Source organism: Meleagris gallopavo, chromosome 8 (assembly GCF_905368555.1).
Source record: "Meleagris gallopavo chromosome 8, MGAL_WU_HG_1.1, whole genome shotgun sequence".
Lineage (NCBI taxonomy): Eukaryota > Metazoa > Chordata > Aves > Galliformes > Phasianidae > Meleagris > Meleagris gallopavo.
Window position 1 is genome coordinate 10,992,080 of NC_139411.1, and position 21,805 is coordinate 11,013,884.

At 49.4% G+C, this 21,805-nt stretch overlaps 2 protein-coding genes across 3 annotated transcripts; both read left to right on the plus strand.

Moving 5' to 3' along the window:
- The first annotated feature begins 6,246 nt into the window (after positions 1 to 6,246).
- Positions 6,247 to 15,088, plus strand: LOC100545586 (microsomal triglyceride transfer protein large subunit-like). The gene is made up of 18 exons (XM_010714308.4): positions 6,247 to 6,457; positions 6,901 to 7,082; positions 7,172 to 7,297; positions 7,555 to 7,662; positions 7,776 to 7,892; positions 8,513 to 8,652; positions 8,866 to 9,016; positions 9,290 to 9,447; positions 9,565 to 9,730; positions 10,419 to 10,526; positions 10,647 to 10,859; positions 10,941 to 11,155; positions 11,548 to 11,645; positions 12,307 to 12,428; positions 12,635 to 12,862; positions 13,044 to 13,168; positions 13,267 to 13,437; positions 14,389 to 15,088. Exons 1-18 carry the CDS (start codon positions 6,391 to 6,393, stop codon positions 14,537 to 14,539), a joined length of 2,646 nt encoding a protein of 881 aa, XP_010712610.2. The 5' UTR covers positions 6,247 to 6,390; the 3' UTR covers positions 14,540 to 15,088.
- Positions 15,089 to 19,087: 3,999 nt separating this feature from the next.
- LOC104911934 (steroidogenic acute regulatory protein, mitochondrial-like) lies at positions 19,088 to 21,761 on the plus strand. 2 transcript variants are annotated; one of them, XM_019617542.3, is made up of 7 exons: positions 19,088 to 19,219; positions 19,521 to 19,667; positions 20,351 to 20,487; positions 20,570 to 20,728; positions 20,810 to 20,985; positions 21,083 to 21,176; positions 21,249 to 21,761. In XM_019617542.3, the coding sequence occupies exons 2-7, from the start codon at positions 19,589 to 19,591 to the stop codon at positions 21,348 to 21,350; spliced, it is 747 nt and encodes a 248-aa protein (XP_019473087.1). In that variant the 5' UTR covers positions 19,088 to 19,219; positions 19,521 to 19,588; the 3' UTR covers positions 21,351 to 21,761. The 2 variants fall into 2 exon arrangements, with proteins under 2 accessions (XP_019473087.1, XP_019473086.2); XM_019617541.3 differs by having other exon boundaries at positions 19,091 to 19,219; positions 19,563 to 19,667.
- Positions 21,762 to 21,805: the final 44 nt, after the last annotated feature.

Below are 21,805 nucleotides of genomic sequence, written 5' to 3' on the forward strand. Positions count from 1 at the left end.
AGCAACCCTTTTTTATTTTTTTTAAAGAAGTATAGTAGTGTTTTACTCTGAAGGGTGTGAGAGCAAGTCTTATTTGGGCTTTTTTTCTTTATTCCTTAAATTCCAAATTAGGAACTGTTAGGATGCATCACCACAGGTGCCCAGACTTAAACACATTCTCACATCATGCCAGGAAACAGAGCTGAACACAGGTAGAAAGGAGTATTAAATCTGGCTATAAACCCATGGGTGGGGAAGAAGAGGCACTGGGGAAGGGACAACAGTGGCATGAGGACAAAAGCCAAGTTGGGACTGTGGGCAGCCTACGCTGGTGGGGGCAACCAGCCCATGGCAGGGGTTGGAGCTGGATGGGCTTCGGGGCCCCTTCCAACCCAAGCCATTCTATAGCTCTGTGAAATGGATAGAGGTTGGTCAAGAGCTGGGGATGGGCTAGTGGCAACTGGAGAGCTGAGACCCTGCAGTAGTCCTTCAGCGTGAGAAAAGTGAGTCCAAAATAAATCCTGATGTGTAGGTGTGATTGCAGGTGTTATGGAAGTGAGAGGATGGAGCTATGGCACAAAAGGGAGCCTGGAGGTGGTTTCCAAGGAGCTTTTTACCCCTCCATGTCCCTAATGCTCTTGTTATGGGGCAGTGTAATATATGGTCCTATCAACATGAAGAGCTGCTTTGAAAAAAAGTAGGGTAAATGGGCTTGAAGGACTCTTGCACGGAAAGAATAATGTGGGTTTACACAGAAAACGTTATGTCTGGTCTAACCTAAAATTATGCAGCTGATTTGCTTGATTTATAAGTAAAGCAGGTCCAGAAGGGTGGCTATGTTCTACACCAGCAAAATTCCTTTCCTGTAATCTCAGTGGATGCAACCTTATATTGTTCACATACGGACTCTGCTGCTCAAAATACCACAAAGTATTCTGATTTGGCAGACAGCATTTGTTCTCATCTTATAGAAAATTCTGCCAGAATGGGTAGGATTAAGAATCACTACATTTTTTGTTTCCAGTTAGTCTAGGACATAGAAGATACTCCAAGTGCTGAAATATGAGTGCTTGGATATAACGTTCACATTATGCATTCTGTACACACTAAGTAAGAAACGCAAAACTTGGGCTTCATAGCAAACGTACAGAAGTTTAAAGAATTTTCATTTTCAGCATTTTCCCCCTAGATCTGAAGAAATTATTTCACTTGATGATTACATCTCAAAATCAGGAAATAGCAGACCAGACAATGATCAGCAGTTTTTTAGAATAGAAAAAAAAAGTCCAGTGGACTTTTTTTCTCCCCCCTTTTCTTGTCCTCTGCTTTTCAACCCTCCAATACCTGTACCATTGCCCTCCACTCCAGCCTCGTTTTCTTCTTTCTAAAGGCTCTCGGTGTTTAAGGGCAGGCGGCACAAAAGAATGGGCTGAAGTAAGTGGCAGTAGTGTGAGCACTGTGTTCCTGGTGCATTTGTGTGCATGCAATGTCAGCATCGAGCCCAGCCTCAACTGCCTCAGGAAAGCCTCCAGACATACACAGAGAGGTGCCAAAAAAATTAAAGGTCACGTTGCTGCTAGGAGGCAGCCTTTGGCACTCTCAGATGCACTCGGGTACCACATTGCTGTCCTTTCTTATAAAGCACGCTCTGTGTGCAGGAAGCTGAAAAGTTCCCCATCCAAACTAGGGAGTTTTTTGGCTGTTTACAGATCTGCCTTGCTCCTGTCACCCATTTAAGTCAGCAGTCAAGAACACAGTTCAACATCCTTCGTTCTGCCACCAGCAGCCATATCCGAGCTGCGTCCTGCGTGGCTCAGTGGCAACTGGCTCACACTGCAGTGGGAAGTGTATGGGCTGTGATGCAAAGGAGATCTTAATTGCACAGCACAAACAAAATGTGCCAAGGTGCATCAGAGCAGATGTTCTTATGCTTTGAGCTGACTTCCAGCTGTCAGTGCTTGCACAAGCACTGCGGCAGTCTTTCACCACCCTGAGCACCAGGAGCCAGCCCACTTTGGAGCAGTGCCATGAGTTACCACATCCTGCTGCACTGCCTTCGGCCAGCTGTTCAAGCTGCACACTGTCATGCTAGAGGATACTTTCTGGGGTGATGTTAGTGAGTGATGCTCACTAAGTGGTAAAATAGACCATAAAAACAAACTTGACCAGCAAAATCAAAGAGAAAACAGCTTCCAGTGTGATGGCAACCGTTCTACCTTTGGATTGAATTAGATCAGTAAGTGTTAATATAATTGGACAAGACTTCTTACCACTCTGCCATAGAATAAGCTGAGTCCAAGCTAGAAGGCAGTGCAAGCTGTGGCCAGACAAGCCAACCACAACCGAGACAGCTTCTGATTCTTCCCAGGAGCAGCTGTTTGAGCTGGGAGAACACGATGCTTGCCAAGGCCAAGGTGGAGGCCAGAGGCACCTTTCCAAGTAGATTGGGGTTGCTGCAACAAGAACTTTGTGGTCCTGGGCTCAAAGCAGTGGTAACATCTCTCATTTCAAATTGCTGTTCCTGCAGCACAGCAATTAGTTTCCCATTGATTTCTCCAAGCATCACAAGGGCCTGGTTCCTGTGACACAGCCACATCTGCAGCCATTGGATTCACTGCACAGATGTGCTGTAGCACTTCTGGTCCCCTTCCAAAGTCTAATCACAGCAAGTTGCTGTCAGCAGCCCCATGGTGGAGCTGATTTCGTTCATTTGCAAATGCTTTCACACCTTTTGTTACACAACGTGCATTAGCCCAGGGTCATGGTTCGATTCCCAGCTCATGCACTTGACAGATATATCACCTGGAGAGGGACTTAACCCCATAGCTTTTGGAAGATGCAAGACATCATTTATATCATCTCTTCCTTCCTGAAGAGCCCCTGAAGGAAGAGAGGTGTCCCTCCCTCTGTTGACCATAGAGGGAGCTGACTCTCCAGTATTGGCCTTTCATTTAATAAAATAAAAAATAAAAAAATAAAAAAATCCCAGCGTGCAGCCCAGAATCGGTATTGGCTCCATTCCTCAGCCCAGCACCCAGACCTCACATGCGGAGGAAGAAAGCAACATGGATTAAATAATTAAGGCCCCTGGATACTGTTTCCCCATAAACGACAGATGATCACAGAGGAAAAACACTTCCTCAAATATGATTGATTGCTCTTGCTGGAAGAACCGGGGAAAAGAAATCAGACAGGAATACTCTCCACCGCTCAGCTGAGGATTCAACAAACACTATAGCTTCTGCATTTAAATGAATGATGAACCGCTTGTAAGAAGTGACATGTCAGTGAGCATGTTACTATTGATTAATCTCACGCTGGAGAGTCTTTGTAGCCTACTGTTCTGTAAATCATCCACAGAGATCAGAGGTTTCTGTCTAACAGGCTCCTAAACCGTATCTTTCTCGTCAATCTTATCAACCACTTGTTTAATTGTAAAAATGTAAATAAAATGCAGCGGGAGTTGGCTCAACGCCTCACAAGTTGCACATCAGTTCTAAATGGAGAGGAAGAGGAGCTTCCCCAGCTGCACTCAGGGTTTTTCAGGAGCCACTACAACACAAGGCAAAGTCTGGCCCTCCCAGAGCCACATCCAGCCTCAGAGCACAGCAGCAGGTTGGCAAGCACCATGACACACACGTGTCAGAGCCTCCAGGATCTCCTTCTGCCTGAGGAACGGCAGATCAAGCACTAGCTGAAGAGCAAGCTGCCCTGGAACACAAAAACTGCAACAAAGTCACGCGTGGCTTTATTCACCACTCCCAGGACAGCCCATGGCTTTGTTCACTGCCATCACCACGCGACAGCTATGCTCTCAGCGGCATCAGGAATTGTGAGCAGCTGTTTTGCTAAGGGACATGGGTCAGTGGTGAGACTCAGTAGGTCTGACTCATGGCTGGAATGGGTGATCTTGGTGTTCTTCCCCAGCCAAAACGTTGCTATGAAAGTCTATCCCAGCATGGGCAGCTCTGGTCACCCACATTAACAGAGCGTGCTCCCATAGCCAGCCAGCTCCAGCCACACTGGTAAATAAAACATCTCGCTTTCGACATTGGGATGCTCAGCAAAGTAATTGGATGCCCAACACAAAGGGTAATCTGGTAATTACATCCCAGCATGCAAACAAAGACATTGCTGATGATACTGCACACGTTGAAAAATTCATGGCTAAATTGAAAAGCCTCATGTTGGTGCATGTTCGTGTCCTCTGGCTACTCCTACCTCTGCAAGCCCAATACCAGCATCTCCTCATCGGATCTCAGGACCCAAGGCCAGAGAAGCACACACAGAGTGGAAGATCTTCCAGCAGCTCTCTGTCCCATTGGTTTTTTACCAAGCATAGTTTTTTACCTCAAGGACTTAGAAAAAGCGTTATCATAGAAATAGAAGTTTTCTCCAGTGAGACCCAGGTGCCCAACATAAAGCAACCTTGCAACAGAAAGCCACAGGTCACGTCTCACTACAGGACCTGCAGTGTGGGGAAGCAGGAGAACGGATACTTTGGGAATGACCACAGCTTCCCAGGGGACCCATTGCCCCAGGCAGCACAACCCGCCTGCAGGGAGAAGTAGGATGGCTGGAGTAACCTAGGGCAGGTCAGTCTTAAACCATCTGAGCCGAGTGCTCACAGGAGGTTCAATCAATGCTCCTCAAAGGCACAAAGCAGGTCTGGGTGCACCCCAGAGCAGCAGATATGGGGCAGACAGAGCAGCAACCAAGGCTACAGGGAAGGCTAAGAAACCCAGCCCACTTGGATGCTAGGCTTACATGTGCTCTGGTGCCTAGGAGCTGGTGGGGGCCTCAGGGAAATTGCTCAGGGCCCCAAAAGCCCATCAGTGCTCTCAGCTTTGCCCCGGGGTACACCTGGCTCTGAGGTCCTCCTGGGCAAATGGTTCCCATGGGTGGGGTCTTCCTAGGCAAATTGATGGCCACCAGGTCTCTTCATCTGGATCCCATATAGATGAGCATCAAATAGTGACCCCCTATGGCATCTGCTCTGTAGGACTTTCAGGCAAAATAGAGTAGCATCAGGGCTTGGCCATTCCCATTTTCACCCATCGTACTGTGGGAGTCTGGGTGGGGAAGCCATGGGCCAACACAAACAGGAGTCAGGCTGCACGGCTTAGTGCTGGAATAACCACTAGGATTCCCATGTCCTCAGAGACCAGCTCTCCCATCCCAGGCCTGCCCAACATTCTCTCATTGTACATAGACTCATCATCTCACATCCTTACGAGCCCTATCCCAGCAACACAGCACTCGAAGCCTGTGCTCCCAGCAAGGGAAACACAGGGATCAGAGCCAAACCAAGAACTGGTTTGACACAACCATCTCTCACTCCTTGAGCTAGCAGACAGATCTGTTCTCATGAGATTCTTGTACACAGCAAGAATTATCTGTGACTCAGAATGGGACTCAGAATCTCTATAGGCTGTCCTTAGGAAGCCTCTCTCTCCTCCTTCCCACCTTCCTTTAAAACTAGTAGTCCTAGCGTGAAGAGAGCTTGGGTCTCACCAGTTCCCAGGGATATTTCTGGTGAGAATCTGTCCCCCGCTGCCTTCCAGAGGTGCATATGGCATGCGCAGACCCATGCCAGCACCGTGCAATGGACGTACCTCAATGCAGTTGTTATTCTACATCCATTTCTACCTCCATTCTGCTTACGTCTGGGCTCAGCCTTGGGCATGATGACTGCCATGGCCAAAGTCCATCTGGTGTCACATCTTGGCAGCCATGCGGCCAGGGGCACGACGACCTGGTTGTCGTGCCCATCCATGCTGTGCTGCCCTGTCAATAGTACAGGGATCTGCAGGACATGCAGGTGGGCTTCCTGCTGGCCCGAAGGATGGGGACAGCCAGGCTGGGGCTCTTGTCCCATTTCTATCCTCACCACTGCCACACAATAGTCTCCAGGCTGGCCTTCAGGGTCAGAAGCTGCTGCAGCGCCAGATGAAGCTGTTTGGCAGAGGGAAGGATTCACTTCAAAGTCACACATCAAAGCTGGGAATTAGATTTTCTGCATACTGATGGAGTTAAATAAATGCCATTAGAGGGAGATTAACATCACCATGCAGCAGTGTCCGGGATAGGCAGCAGGTCCTATCATCCTCCAGAGATGCCTCTCTTGCTCTGCTGGCTGTGGAAAGACCCTCAGAAGAACAAGAAGGACGTCACACCAGTGCATGTTAAACCAACGGGCTTCCCTCCACCCAAAATACTTCTCGCAGCTTCCCCCACCCTGCTGCTGCCCTTTGGCAAAGCTCAGCTGATTTCCAAACCCTCTGCTGCTGGGGGTGGGTGCAGAGGTTTAATTATTTGCTTTTCCTTGGGTGTGTGGCGTGAGGACAGGGAGAGAAGGTCAGGTCCTGTCCTGTCCTGTCTCCCTTCCTTCCTCATCTTCTGGAGCCCAGAATGGAGTGGTGGGCAGTTGGGGGCTACATCTGCCTGCTCTGCTTCTCCTTCCTGAGCACAGCAAGAGGTAAGGGGCACTGCACAGTGGGTCCACGCCAATGGACCCTGCAAATGACTCTGGATGGAGAGGGATGGCAAAATTTGGGGATGGTGAAGGTTCTTCCTGGGGAGAGAATGAAAGCCAAAGGTCAATAAGTAGATCAGATTTGCAGGAGAGTTTAGAGTTTTAGAAAAGAGATCAGACAGAACGTATCATTGCAAAGGTGCTGCTTACCCCAAATTGTGTGTGTACAGGAACAAGAGTGGTGACCCCAACTAATTATGAGCAAATCAGTATAATGCAAAGAGGGGCTTTGGCCCAATGCTGACCCACAGCTTCATTTTACCCTATCACAATGTCAGCAGTTTAATTAAGATTTAGTGGGTCTGTACAGCTACTTATCTGCTCAGGAGGGGAAAAAAGGAAAACATAAGATATGAGGAGTACAGCCTCTTCTCTTCTGTCCCCAGGCAGCCCATGGATGCTTTCCTTCCAGCCAGGCACGCTGTACCATTACCACTATGCCCTGGCCGTGCAGCTGGGCCCCGTGGCTAGCCTGTCCCCATCTGGGGGCTGGCTGCGGGCACAGGCTGTGGTCAAGATGCATCAGCTCCACAGGGACCCCAGCAGGGATGACCTGCTCCAGGTGCAGGTATGGCAAGCAGTGATGCTGCATTCCCTTTCCTCCGTAAAAATGCATAGCAGTTTCACAGCAGACATCCTTGCCTTTTGCTGTCATAGATCCAAGACCTGAAAGCCTTGCAGGAGCCTGAGGGTACTGGAGGTCCTCCCATGGACATTGCACTGAACAAGGAGCTGCAGTCAGATCTCGAAAAGCCAGTTTTCATCTCGTGGAGCAGTGGGAAGGTCAGCTGGAGGCCTTCTGCAAAACTTACTTGGCTATGGAGCCCATTGGAGCTCCTGGTTCTGTATTCCCATCAGGTCACAAGGGGGAGAATGAGGTGGTGGGTGCAGCAGCACAGAGCTCTTGTAGTCCAGTGTCACCCCATCCTCCAAAATAGTCCCAATGTTGGGATGTGAACTCTTTGCTTGGGTTGCAGGGGAGATGCCTTTCCACAGGGAGAGCCATTCCCACAGCCTGATGCCAGGTCTCTCCCTCCCAGATCAAAGCCCTGTATGGGGATGAAACAGAAAGCACCCTGATCACCAACCTGAAGCGAGGTGTTGTCAGTCTGCTCCAGCTCCAGGCTCACACTGGCACCATCGTGGAGGTAGGGGTGGTAAACAACAATAAGAATGAGCGCATTTACCAAATCATCTTCCCCTGGATGAAGGAAAAATGTCCACCAGTATTTCTGCTGGGTGGTGTTTATCTGTGTTTCAGGAAGATGCCTCTGGAAGCTGCCAGGTCACATATACCGTGTCCAACAACTCCATAGTAAAGACAAAAGATCTCCTCAGCTGTACAAAGCCGAAAATGGGATATGCCTCCGTGAACGAAGCAAGTCCATTGCTCTGGTGGTGGTGGCTCAGCTTATGACTAGCATATCAGCGAAGTCCCTCCCAAAATCTCCCAGCAGAATGGCTTTGACAGGACTCCAGCTGTTAGACCCCAGCATAAAGATAAGAAACTGCAGATCTCCATGCAGCTGTTTCAGCCCTGGTTAAAATTGATGGGCCTTGTGTTTTGTTTTTGGTTTTTTTTTTTCTACATTGTATTAAATTCTTTGTAGTTTTAAAAAAAAAAAAAAAAAAACCCACACACATTGCCACTAAGATTCCTCGTGAGGTTTGGAAAGGTCTTGACACCTGGCACACACCAAGTGTTGATATAATCAAAGATTTCTTGGATGTGAATTATGGCAAACTCACTCCAGAAAATAAGTTCTGCACAGAGCATTTATTGGAAATAGAGTTTTCTCCAGAACAAGAGGTTACAAATGTTAAGGGAAACTGGGAACAGTTCAGCTTTCATGGCTACCTCTCCTCAACAGTGCATCAATGAGAGCTTGCCCAGCACTTCCAGCTCAAAAGTGTGGAAGAAGCTGGGAGATAGTTCTACCAGGGAGACGGCGAGAGGAACGGTTGATCTCTTTTCCTTCTTGTTTTCCCTTTTTACAGATGTTTGGCATCCAGTGGCAGCCTTCCAGCAGAAGCCTATACGTGGTGAAGGACAGCCTGCTGCAGTCGGTGCTGGCAGAGGAGAACCACACACTGTCCCTAGTCTTGAGGTCCACCACTGGAGTCAAAATCAGCTCAAGGTGAGTGATGTTGCCTTACAAGATCCCGAATTGGGCACATGATGAACATACATCTATGAAGATAAAGCTATTTTCTTCATGGAGGCCACATCAGACACCTCTTGATAGCTTTCAGCCTGCATCTCCTTCTTCAAACCTCCATCATCCCAACCATCCTCCAAACAAGGGTGTGAAGGATGAAGTACCTCTCAGTGGTTTGCTCTCTCTCAACAGGCAGGAGCTCAAGCTGGTGTCCTCAACATCAGGTCCTGCAGTGGCAGCTGAACAGAGCCTTGAGAATATGCTGGCTGGCACAGAGGGACAGCACCAGCCCCTGGCAATAGCCAGCCTGCCCTTCAGGAGGGGCTGCACCCACTGCCCTTCGGTCAGTGGCTCTATGCATCCCCATAAGCCTCCACGTGTTTACCCCCTGGCTGTGGGATATGGGGTCAAACCATTGATACTGTGCACAGCTAGCACATCCAGTCAGTTTAAACACATCCCAGATCTGAGCTCAGGAAATCCAGTCACGCTGACAAGGACCCACACATCCATAGGGCCACTTCCACTCCTAAATATTTCCTGAAGTATAAACATGATCCCGTAATCCAGGATGTAAAAGGAAGTAGCTGAACTCCACCAAACATTGTCCTTCCAGCTGAGGGTCTATCTGAAGACCTTTGACAGGCAGCGTGTCAAAATGGACGTCTCGAAGGTAGCAACTACATGGCAGTTCCAGAGGTTCATCCAGATGTTGCGTGGTGCCAAGAAGAGAGATGTGCTGCAGCTGCTGAAGAGAGCACCTGAGGACATGCTGTGAGGCTCCCCATAGCTAGCCCTCCAAAAGGGGCTTTCTGCACCAGTAAATACTGTGTAGGACCACAGCATGCGGGGTCACTAATGGCACCACTGATCTCGCTCCTCTTGCCCCAGCCCCTTCACGGTAGAGGCAGCAGTGGCCGCGCAGTCGGTGCCGAGCTTGGCAGCTCTCTCAGACTTCCTGGATTTCAGCAAGGAGCCCAGGTCCCTCCTGGAGACATTCCTCTATGCAGCAGCCTTCTCTCCCCGGCCTACAAAAGAGCTGCTGCGTTTGGTGCTGGTAGGTGGGGATATTCCTTTCAGAGAGGCCTGAACCCATCTTTTGATCTTGCCCACCCCACCAATTTTCTCTCGTAGCTTTCCTGGCAAAGCCTCCCATTACAGGCACAATGGGAAATTTTCAGCCACTATACTACACTCGTTCCTTAAAAGCAAGGTTAGCCAATGTAAACTTCTCAAAAGGCTTTGGTGACATCATCTCATCAGCCAACAAAGTAACTTTTCTGTCTCTTCTCAACTTTGAGAACTGACTTTTCACAGCTTCCTTCAGCCTACCCCTCAAAAGCCCAGGATGGGTCCTCCCACCTTTTCAGTCCAGAAGGAATGGCAAAAAAAGTATATATCGATACATACAGACTGAAATATATCTGTAGAAATAGAGCTTCCTATTTATGTGATTGTTTCACGTGCTTTTAATGGGATGCTGCCAATGAGAGTAGTGCTCCTCAGAGGATAAGCGTTTAGCAGAAAGTGTTTTATATCAATGCATTACAAACATTGAAAGCTTAATTAGAGCTACTGAAAAATTTTAGCCTGCCAAGCCATGCATTGCCCCTCCTTGAAGGCAGGTAAGAACTAGCTTTTCCTTACTTTTCTGATAAATGCTTTGAAATAGCAGCTGAAACACTCTCCTCCTTTCTCTTTTGCCCCATTTTCTCCCATTCTGTAATGCTCCTTGCTCTGCCCAGGACAAGCTGGATGGGAAGCAGATGGTACCTGAGGTCCGGGACACAGGGATGGTGGCTCTGGGCTCTCTGGTTGGCAAGCTGTGCCGGCAGCAGCTGTGCGGGCTGCAGGTGAGTCCTGCAAACCCAGCTCAGGTCCCTCAGCCTTCCAGCTGCTTTGGGGTTACTAAAACTTCCCCTCACCCTCACCTCACTCTCCTTGACTTCTGCTCTCTTGTCAAACCCAACAAGGAGGTGGAGCACAGCATGGAAACCATCCTCACGGGGCTGAGAAGTGCCGAGAAGGAGCACGAGGCAGTCACCCACCTGCTGGCCCTGGGGAACACACAGCTCCCCAGCACCATCCCCACCCTCCTGGAGCACGCAGAGAAAGGTCCCACAGCCGTGACAGCTGCAGCTATCAGCTCCCTGCGGCAATTCCCTGCCCAGCACATCACCAGCGAGGTACCTAACATCAAGCTCCTCTTCCCACCACTTGCATGCCAGGACCCTGATGTCATCCCTCAAACTGCCCTCTCACGTCAGGTGAAAAGAGCAATGAGGAAGATCTTCCATGAGAAGAGGAAGAGCTACGAGAAAACATGCCGCTTGGCTGCCGCGGAAATCCTCTTGGATAACACACCCTTGCCCATGGATGTCATCAACATCCTGCTGGCCGCTCACCAGCTGGGAACAGAAGCAGCAACTTTCCTATTGCTGAAGGTGCAGAGCAGCCTGCAAGCCAACCACCACCCAGCAAGGTGAGTTTTGCTTTTTGTCCTTCCCAACACTTCACTGTAGATTTTGAGCTGCGGATCCAGGCTCATATTTTCAGCAGTCCTTGGAGGTCAACACTGCGGCCTGTGGTGCAGCACACAGTGTGTAACCACATTAATCTCTCTATCTGCACAGAACAAGCCAGCACTAACAGTTTTCAGAGCTAAGCAGAAGCTGCACAAAAATATTCAGATGGTTTATCCTAGTTTATAGAGGAGAGGGGAATACCAGGATAGCCGCAGACTGCTCATTTCCTTCTTTGCTTGCATTGTCAGCAAATAGCTCTGAAATTTGTATTTCCTACCTTTCTTTGTACAGTTCACTCACATTTTCCTATCCTCCCAATCTTTTCATACCATATCCCTCTCGCTTCCAGGAAGATAATGAATGACATCTTGAGAGACCCTCGGATAAACAACTACAACCACTTTTCGAAAGCTGGCATCTCCTCCTCCTTCTCAGGACCTCTGACAGGTGACATCACAGGGACACAGCCCCCTGAAGAAGCAAAGGAGGGCTGGTGGAGAAGGGCAGGTTGCAGCAGAGACCTCAGCTTTCAGGAAACACCCCCAAGATCTTGGGTTGAGCAGTCTCCAGCACCACCAATTGGCCAATTGCTACCACTAGATGTTTGCTTCCCTCTGATGCCCCTGCTTTGAGTTGAAAGCGGGTTAGACCACACCACATACTTTTCCCGTATCTTGCTGATTTGAAAGAGGAACTTCAGCTGGAAAGGAAGCCAGGAGTAGGCTGTAGGTGGGAGTTAGTTCTCTCCCTGATAAGTCAAAATATTTAGCCCCATTCCTCAGTTCCATTGGTATTTTTAATAAGCTCTTTTACTGAGCTTTTAATAAGCTCTCTTGTACTGAGATTAAAAAGAAAAAAAATCGCCAAACTTCAGAGAGACTGTAGCAATCCATGCTTGCTAAATACCTGCCTAAATCTTCACCCTTCAGCCCCCATTTCAAATTATCTCAGCCTAGCTTTGTAGGGGACACGTGGAGGCAAAATATCCGACATTTGCAAGAAAAACAATGCACTACCACATCCCTTGCTTATAGCCAGAATGGAAGGAGATGGCACAGAGATTTCCTCCCTGAATAACTTAGCTTCATCAGGTAGCTCTGTCTTTCAGCCACCAAGGAACTGCTCTCCACCTTCGGGCTGGACCTGCTGTTTTTGGAGGGTGGGTTCCTGAGAAAGAGCGTCTCCGACTTCTCGCTGCTCAGCCATGACTGGCATCTTTGTGCAGCTCAGGTAAGAGACAACAATGGGTTTGGCTTCACCACCCTACCCAGAGGACCCCACCACTACAGAAGTCACTTATGGGTAGCCACGTTCTGAAGAAGATTGCCTACCCAAAATGGTTGGCCAAAGGTAGCAGCTCAAATAGCATCACAGTGCCTGAAATGGACACCTCAGTCATGCTCTATGCAGCTCATGTCTCCATTTCTATGGTTTAGGTCACTATAGAAGCACAAGGGATGGAGTCAATGCTGGGAGAAAACACCTTGGAAGGAGAAGAGGGGCCAGAGCTCACGGCTGGGATGTCTGCCATCTTCTTCGATGTCCAGTTGCGGCCGATCACCTTCTTCCAGGGATATACAGACTTAATGGCCAAGGTTCTGCTGAGCAGTGGGGAACCCACAAGCGTGGTCAAAGGGAACCTCCTGCTGATGGACCATTACCAGGTACTGGTGGGATGAACTGTCTTTCCCCATAGTGGCCTCAAGGCAGGTCCATGGTAATGCCTAGGGAATCCCATACCTAAAACCTGCTGGTAGATACTTGTTCACCACGGCTATACATCTCAGATGAGGGTGGCAATGCCACAGGTCTCCGGGGGTTTGTAAAATCCGCTCCATTTCCCAGGTCATCCCTCTGCAGTCTGGTCTCCAGGCAGTGGTCAAACTTCAGGGTGGACTTGGGCTTGATATCTCAGCCAACGTGGATGTGAACATCTGGGAGCAGGAACTGAAGACCAGTGTTAACACCAAGTGAGAAGGTCCAGGGATCCCACCACTCAAGACAAGGGTTTGTGGAGTTGTCCAGTGCCCAGAACTCAGTGCCAGACCTTCACTCTCCCTTTTTGCAGGGGAAGCCTCACCATTGATTTCCAGGCAGAATTGGATGCTCCTTTCCTCCAAATCACCCTGAGGAGCCAGACAGAGGCAGAGACTTCAGTCTACTTTGACACCATCCTGAGGTTTTCCAGCAGCCCTGTGCTCATGTGCCTGCAGCTGAGGGAGGGGCAGGTGCCCTACAGGTAAGCTCTGGATGCAAGCTGCAGTTGGGGCCCATGAAGTACCAGTCAGTGCTTATCCCACACAGAGCTCTTCACCATACCTGTCCTCAGCACCAAACACAGGTGCTAAATCTGCTTTATGTGGGAACCATTTATTCTGCCACTTACACTTCGACTCCAGACATTGCAGCAGTTCTTCCTCATGGACGCTCTTGAAATATAACAGCCTCTAACAGCTTTTACTGGAGGCACCAAAGGTTCAAGAATCAATGACACTGTACACAAAAAAAGAGATTGAAGGAAATCCACTTGCAAAGCAGATGCCGAAGGATGGGAGAATAACAAAGATTTAATGCATGGCTGCATAAGACAGGTTTAACATATATAAGGATTAATATATATAATGAAAATGTCTTATGAGGCAATAATACAAACACTACATTGTCCAGAAAGAATTTGGACAGTCTTGGTGTGAACAGTGGCTTAGCAGTGTGTCACACAGAGCCCCATACAAAACCTCCTCCAGCTTCTGCACTTCTGATCACAGGTTGGGTGGGAGCAACCCAGCCAGTGAGGGATCCACACAAGGGATGTGTGCAATGGACAGCAAACCCCATATCCCTCTCCCTTATCCTGCAGGGCAGGGAAAGGTCTCATCAACCACATGCTTCCTCTAGAACCATCATGGAGGTGCCCAAGTTCAGTTTGAACGGGGCCTTGGGTAGCCTAATCTGGTGGAGGGCAACCAGCCCACAGCAGGGGGTTGGAACTTGATAATCTTTAAGGTCCCTTCCAGCAAAACCATTCTATGACCACGTGCTTGATAAAGAAAAGGACTTCTTGGGTACCAGAGGGAATTAATGGGAGATAAAGGTTCTGCACGCAAACAGGTGTGTGAATCTTGGTAGGTGGATGAGGTCCTCCACCACCATCACAGACTCCTGACCTCCTGCTTTTCCCTTGTTCTAACAGAGAGATCTTCACCATCTCCACATCTGCTGGGAACCAGAGCAGCACTGTCCGAAAAGGCCGGCAGGGCACCATGCCTGCCCGGGAGTTTGCCCTGCACCAGGCCAACTCTGAGATGTGCCGCCTGCTGCTCATGGCAGAGGAGAGAGTGTAGGAGACAAGAACATTTGGGACAGGGCTACTGCATCCCTGCCTGCCACGCACCCTGGCTCTCCATGAGCTGGCCAAACCTCTGCCCATTTCTGCCACAACCAGACTGCTGTAAAAACCAAAGAAAAAAAAAAAAAAAAAAAAAAAAAAAAAGGTGAAATGAAAGCATCTGAAGGGGTGGAGGAACTGCTGCAGGGCAGCAAGAGGCACCCCTTGCTTGGGGCCAGGATCTTTTCACCCTTTAGTTTTTTCAACCTGAACTCTTCTCCTCCATGGGCATTGTCTGAAACTAGAGAAATCCATATAACAAACCTTGCAATACACAGCCTTCTTTTGCAAATAAGTTTCTGATAGCCCAAAAAATCATGCTACACTCTGATACAATACCATGTTTTCCATCCATTTATTAAACGTTTGGAAGGGAAAACACATCTGCAGCTGGCAAGGAAAAAGTTGCCCACAAGGGAGTGAATAATGTCACCCCACATTAATGCACAGTTTTGAGGCCGCCAAAGAGTCCAGGAGCATGAAAAATAAATATATTTCTGGAGGAGGTGTGAGTTGGTTTTCTTTCCTTTGTTTATTTTTTAATTTTTTTTTTTTTTTTAACACAACCTTATAGATATTCATCCCAGAACAATCCTCAGGGAGAAATAGCACAGCAAGACACAACACTGCATAACCTGTTGCCAATTATTGTATGTTCTTTCTAGTGTAATTGAATGCGTTTGCATTTATATGCATATGAAGGCAACCCAGCTCTATCACAGCTCAGACCTGCCCTGTTGTTCCTGCCGGGAAGCTGCACTCTGTTGCCAGGGATATGGCCAGTGTCACAGCAGGCAGCAGGGATGAGCCCAGGAGGGGAACTGCTGGGATATCAGTGAGGTCAGATTTGTGCTTGATTCACGCAGATACAGAAAGAAGGCAGAGGAACGTGACACGCAAAGCTTAAGGAAAGCTGGACAAAAACATCAGGAAACTTTAAACGCAGAGTCTACCCAACAGCAAACACCTTCTATAGGATAGACCAGCAGTCTCAGTCCTCATCTCAAAGCAGGGAGAAGTGTGATATAAAGATAGAGCCAAAAAAAATGGGAACGAACAGGGGAAATCAGAAGAAGATGGGGTGGGGGCTGTGGAGCAGGGAGCGGCTGCAGGAAAAGAGAAGAGCCGTGATATATTTCATTACCTTTGGCATATCTGTAACAGCTCTGCCTATCCCCCTCAGTACGGTGATCCTCACCAACAGTTCTTGCTCTCACATAAGATTTTAGCACGGAAGAGAGAAGAATTAGAAAGGTGTTCTGAGATTGCACAGGACAAAGACACAGGAAGAAACACTGATTCTAGCATAGGTAGCATGCAGAGCTTGTCTCAAGTCAGAAAAACTCAGCTGGGGAGCCATGTGCTTCAAGCTGTGGGTGCAGGCTGCCAAAACATTTGGGAAATTCTCCGTCCTGTGGGTATTTGCAATGAATTACTGGTGGTTCAGTTCATCTTATGAGCAAATGTAGATGCTGGATGGTGCAGAGGGCAAGAGATAAAGAAGCTGAAGTGGTCCTTTCTGAAACTGAGGGTCTTCCCTGAAAGCCTGGCCAAGTACTACAGGCCGTTAGTGCTGGATGATCATCTCTCAATGCAGACATTATTCAAACAGAAGTGGAAAAATCAAACGACTGGGGTCACATTTCCATCCCACCCCTTTCCTCCTCCTTATGGAAGCCAGCCAATACCAGTAGACAGGCATTTTGCTTGCACGTCAGGGGTCAAAACCCACCTATTGAGTGATGGCTTCTGCCTGGAGCCTCTTGTCTTTTTTTTGATCCAAAGTTTACATATTAACAGAGAAGCCTCTGGCCCCTCTTATCATCTGAACAGCAGTTCCCCTTCTCTGCTCCTCAGGGCAGCAGATGGAGATAGGATTGCCTCAACCCCACATGCTGAAGGCAGTGTTCCAGCAACAAAGAGATACAGCAGCTTCCCTTTCTCTTGATATTTGGGATCTTTTGGTGACAATTTATGAAAATTACAATTAGTTTGAAGTAAATATTGTTCTTCTGTTTTGCATTTTCCTCCCAAGTTGGATTGTTATCAGGCACAAACACAGAACACCTCTCCTATACTACAGGGGGGCTCACCAGGGAAAGCAGCACTTCATTCCTTCCTGATAAGAATATGCCTTTGAATTATCTCAGTCCTTCTTTCTGCTTGGAAATGTGCTTTTCAGAAAAGAAAAAAAAACGAGGGACTCTGGGATTATGAAAATGGAGACCCCAATGTTTAAAGTAGCACAGTCTTCTGGGTTTGTCTGCTTCTTCCTGAAGGCACTAACATCATGCACTTAGGTTATGTACAGAAACAAAAGCAATATTTTTTTTTTTTTTTTTTGTATTTCCTCTTTGACTTTTAACATTACCAGACATAGAAGTGAAGAGCATTTCCCATAAACACTTCCAGCCAGCACAGCATGGCCAATGCCACCCCAAAGCTATGCTTCCAGAGATCTGCTTTTTAGTTCTGTATTCAGAGTGCCCCAAAGATGCATAGCTAAATGCTGCAATGAGGCTGAGATAGGGACACAAGGCTCCTTCCGCTCCTACCAACCCTCGGAGCACCTTTAGGGATGAGAGCATCCCTACAGAAGGTCTCTACAGGGCAGAGGATGCTGCTTTATCCTCTCCTTCCCATTTCTGCAAAGGTATTGGAGGCTATCCAAGACTTGGCTTGAGAACTGGGCTTCCCCTGCACCAAGGCTCTGCTGGTTACAGGACAGTCTCATACAGAACCAACCTCAAGGACTCGGAAAGAAGCTGACCTGGGTCTTGCCCTCGGCTCTGAACAGGGGGATCCGGGTGACCGTGAGGAGGCAGCCCCTATCTCCTTGTACTGCTCCAATTGCTGCCAAGCTGCTGATAGCCAATGGCTGAGTAGAGAAGGAGGCAGTACTAAGCCTCATCTTCCTTTGAGCCTCACTTGCTCCCTGGGGAAAGGGCAAAAATGGGGAGGGTCACGTTATCACCCGCTCCTCATCAGGATTTGGGCATTTCACATATTTCAGTGCTATTTGCTTGGCTGCTGTAGAGCATCTTCAGGAGCAATTGCCCTCCCAAGAGTGTCCTAAAACTTTACAATCAGAAATGATGGGTGTCAGAACATACTCCAGAAATAGGGGAGAGGCATGGCTGGAAAGGTCAGAGGGTACCAGAACCCAAACTTTTCCTATTGCTTGAAGTGCTCCCACTTGTCAGCAGCTGCTCAGCTCGCAGGGCCGCAGCAGGAGGCTAAACTCAGGGCAGCCCCAGGGGAGCCCCCAGGGGCAGCAATCCTGCACAGCTCACCAAGCAGCCTTGTGTGTGGAGCTGCAGATCAGCAGTGACCTCCAGCGGCTGCTGCGAAACCCGACGGAGGTGCCAGGGCAGAATCAGGGTGCTGTGCCATACAAGAGCTGGCTGCGTACCCCTCCACCAGCACCCAGGTCCATAAACTTTCCTCTTCCTAGCACAGCCCCACTCACTCAACAGGATGATAAAACATTATCTGTGCGTCTACTGCAGCTTTCTGTACAGACAAAATTATGCCAAAGACAGCGTTCACAAAACTGAGCAGCATATGTGCAAGAGGATAGACAATGCACAGGAGATAGGCACTACTTCACAATTGCACATTTAAAGTGTTGGGCAGATCTCTTATCATTCACTGCTTTTCAATCCTAGGCAGCTAGTAATAAATAAAAATAAAATAAAAATACATCAGCATTTCCATGACAAATCCACTCACCAAATCTCCCATGCAGTTCTCAGGCACAGAGCACTAGAGGAGGAGCGGCGGGGGTGGGGATGCTCATGTACCCACTGCAGCAATCAGGAAGCGAGTGGGAAAGCTGTGAGGTCTGACTGGGCACAGCTGTGCCCGCAGGTGTAGTGGTGGCATGAAGTTATCCCTGTGGGGACTGTGAGAGGAAGAGTTCTGGGTGTCTTACTTGAGTGGGATTGGAGTAGGTGATCTCCTGGGGTCCCCGCCAACCTTAGCCATACTGCAATGATGTGGTTTTGGACAGTGTAAGATTCTCCCTCCTTGCCTCTTTGCTCAGGAGTTGCCCAGCGGTCCCACTGTCATTGGGAGCGGCAGAGATCTGTAGGGAATGATTAGGACTGAATAAAGTAGGTGAGGAGATATTAAGGAGTGGCTTGAGGAGTTATGGTAACAGCAATCATGACTTCTAAGGAGCTCCCATAGGAAGAAGCAGGATTTTCAATAAGCGGACTTCCCGCATCTTCAACTGCCAGACAAGTGCCACTGGTTGCCTTTGCCAATCCGGGTGTGCAGCCGCCGTCCTCAGTAAACCACCCAGGCTGGGAACCACAGAAGTGTCATATTTCAGCCACATTCTATCTGTTAGCTATCCACAATAAACCACAGTGCAGTGAGTGCTCATTCAGAAGAAAACATACCCTCTTCTTCCAGCCCCTCCTTCTGCTTGCCTTGTCCTTGAGCACTCCTCATTCCCAGCTCCTATCTGTGGCACGCTCCTATAATCAGGTGCTGTCCTTCATGCCTGCTATAAAGGCAAAAGGAGATGCGGTGCGTGCATGCAGGCTGGCAGCCCCAACCCCTGACATGCTGCAAGCCATCATCAAGCTGTGCTGCGGCACTGCCCACGACCACCTCCGCAAGTTGCCCGGTAAGCACCACTCTCTTCCCATGTCCCTAGAAAAATCATGCAGAAATGAGGATGCTATGCTCTGAAAGTTCCAAAGGAGATGCTAGGGGAGAGGCTAAAGAGATCGAAGATACTCAGAGGGCCCTGAAGGAGATACTAAGGGGGTCCTAAAGGAGAGAGTAAAAGATGCTGAGAGGGATTGCAAAGAGATGCTAAGTGAAAATTGTAAAAGTGACGTTTTCAACTGGGATCTAGTTGCTTCAGTCAATACTATCGCAGCTTGTTTCCAGACCAAATGAGTGCATGCTTTTGCTTTTTACAGCATACATCTTCCTCAGTGGTCACTAGCACGTCTCTCCCCCAGGCCTGAAGACAGCAGCCACTGCGGTGATGCAGGAGTTAACAGGCTCCCACTGCCTGCATTCCGAAGTTCCTCCTTGTATCCAGAGTCTCATGGGGAAGGATGCTGGTGAGCAGCCTGTGCTACCCTGACCCTTGGACAGTGTGTTCCTCAGCCCCACTGCAATGAGGGATGGGGAGGGATGAGCCATCAGATACACTGATTATTAGGGGGGCAGACCTGCCTTAAGGACGAGAGGTAATGGTCTTAATTTGTGCCAAGGGAAGTTCAGGCTGGATAGCTGGGAACATTTATATTCAGAAAGCGTGGTGATGTATTGACACGGGCTGTCCGAAGAGGTGGTGGAGACATCATCTCTAGAGGTGTTGCAGAGCTGTGGAGATGTGGCACTGAGGGACATGGACAGTGGGCAGGTGGGGGTGGACTGGGGTTGGGCTAGGTGAGCTGACAGGGCTTTTCCAACCTGACTGATTCTATGATTCTGGGCTGCTCTCTGGGCTGCTCTCCATCACTCCAGTAGCTTAAAGGCATCCCTAGCATTGATGGGGATGCTGAAAAGTAAATGAGCTGTAAAAGCCACCAGAGCGTCTAGTGGAGGTGACAGCCATGTACCAGGGTTTGGTTTGATGTCTGTGGCTGCAGACCCCATCAACTCACTTGAAGACCCAAAACATGGTGAATTCACCTGGCATGCACTGCTGTACCCACACCCCATCCCTCCAGACGTATGCAGAGCTGGGCAGAGAGGGTGGATTTTTCACACTTCTCTGTGTTTCCACCTGCTCCTGAAGCCAGGTGCACAGAGCCGGAAGCGGACACGCAGCCCTCCAGCACGAACCTGTCCTACATCCACCAGGGAGAAAGGGCCCTGCAGCGAGCGCTGGGCATCCTGCAGCAGTCACACTGCTGGCAGCCGGAGGCCGTGCCGGTAACTGACCCGACCCCATGCACACCACAAACCCCACAGCAAGGCGTGGGGCGCAGCCCTGATGTGGGTGCTGTGCCTGCAGAACGCAGGGGCTGCAATGTCCAGCACCGTGCTGCCAGGGCTGGGCCGCGTCTTTCGGGCCGAGGCGGTGCTGGCGGTGCCGGTGGGCCGGCTGCAGGGTGAGCTGTTTGAGCGGCTGGAGGAGATGCCCCGCTGGAACCCCAGCCTCAGCCGCGTGGAGGTAGGCAGCAGGACCGCCAGCGGACATCAAGACCCATTGAAATCCCACTGTACACAACGTGTGTGCTCTGCGGACCCGCAGGTGCTCTGCCGCCCAGGTGAGGACACGCTGGTGACGCACGAGGTGACAGCTGCCAGCCCTGTGGGACGCAGGGACTTCGTCAGCACGCGGCACCGCAGCAGGACACGGGCAGCCATCTACCTGGTGGGCACCACTGCCCACCTCGAGCGGCCACCTGCACCACAGGGCTGCATCAGGTAACACAGGTCACAAAATGGCAGACTGGGGGGCCTATGGAGAGGAAGTCTCACCTCCAGGCCGACTATTTTGTGGCGTAACCGCCCTGTCCTGCAGGGCCGAGACGCGGCTGAGCTGTATCGTGCTGCAGCCGCTGCCAGGCAACCCAAGCTGCACACGCGTCACGTGGCTGCTCAGCATGGACCTGAAGGTAAGCAGCACCGTGGCAGTGCCCCCGTGCTGCCCCAGCACCCATCATCCTTCATGTACTTCTCTCCCCCAGGGCTGGATCCCCACCTCGGTCACCAACCGCGTCCTGCCACAGTGTCAGGCCAAGTTCATCGGGCATCTCCGCCAGCACCTCTCCTCCACTGCCTGTCTCTGACCCCAGCACACCGTTATTCATTTGTGGAGAGGTAGCTTTACATTTCTGTGCGTATCTATCTATGCACATATGGATAGGATTTCCCATCCTGTGGAACCACAGAACCAGGGCAGACATCACTGCAAAGCACAGACAGAAACCCATCTTTCCTCTTACAGCTCCTTCTGGAGCCATGAAGCATGACTGCAGCCACTTTGGGGGGCTTGGAGCCTATATATCCCATTGGCTTTGCTTATTTATTGGAAAGATAAAGCCGCTTGCAAAAGCCATGTGAAACCCTGGCTGATAAATAGGAGTTAAATAAAACACAGAAGTGGCAGCTTACTATGGAAGATCCCTTTCAATCACACACAGGTCATGTGTTCCCATACCATACTATTCCCACACTCTAAATAAATCAACAGAAATGGACAGTGATGTAGATTTTTTTCTTTTTTCTTTACAGTATGTTAGAG

Bases quoted from the DNA above. Each gene is read 5' to 3' on its own strand.
- LOC100545586 (XM_010714308.4), top strand. From the start codon at position 6,391: ATGGAGTGGTGGGCAGTTGGGGGCTACATCTGCCTGCTCTGCTTCTCC. The intron at 9,731-10,418 runs GTAGGTGGGGAT...TGCTCTGCCCAG, and splicing joins AGCTGCTGCGTTTGGTGCTG to GACAAGCTGGATGGGAAGCA. The intron at 10,527-10,646 runs GTGAGTCCTGCA...AAACCCAACAAG, and splicing joins AGCAGCTGTGCGGGCTGCAG to GAGGTGGAGCACAGCATGGA.
- LOC104911934 (XM_019617541.3), top strand. From the start codon at position 19,156: ATGCTGCAAGCCATCATCAAGCTGTGCTGCGGCACTGCCCACGACCAC. The intron at 19,220-19,562 runs GTAAGCACCACT...TCTCTCCCCCAG, and splicing joins CCACCTCCGCAAGTTGCCCG to GCCTGAAGACAGCAGCCACT. The intron at 19,668-20,350 runs GTGAGCAGCCTG...CTGCTCCTGAAG, and splicing joins TCTCATGGGGAAGGATGCTG to CCAGGTGCACAGAGCCGGAA.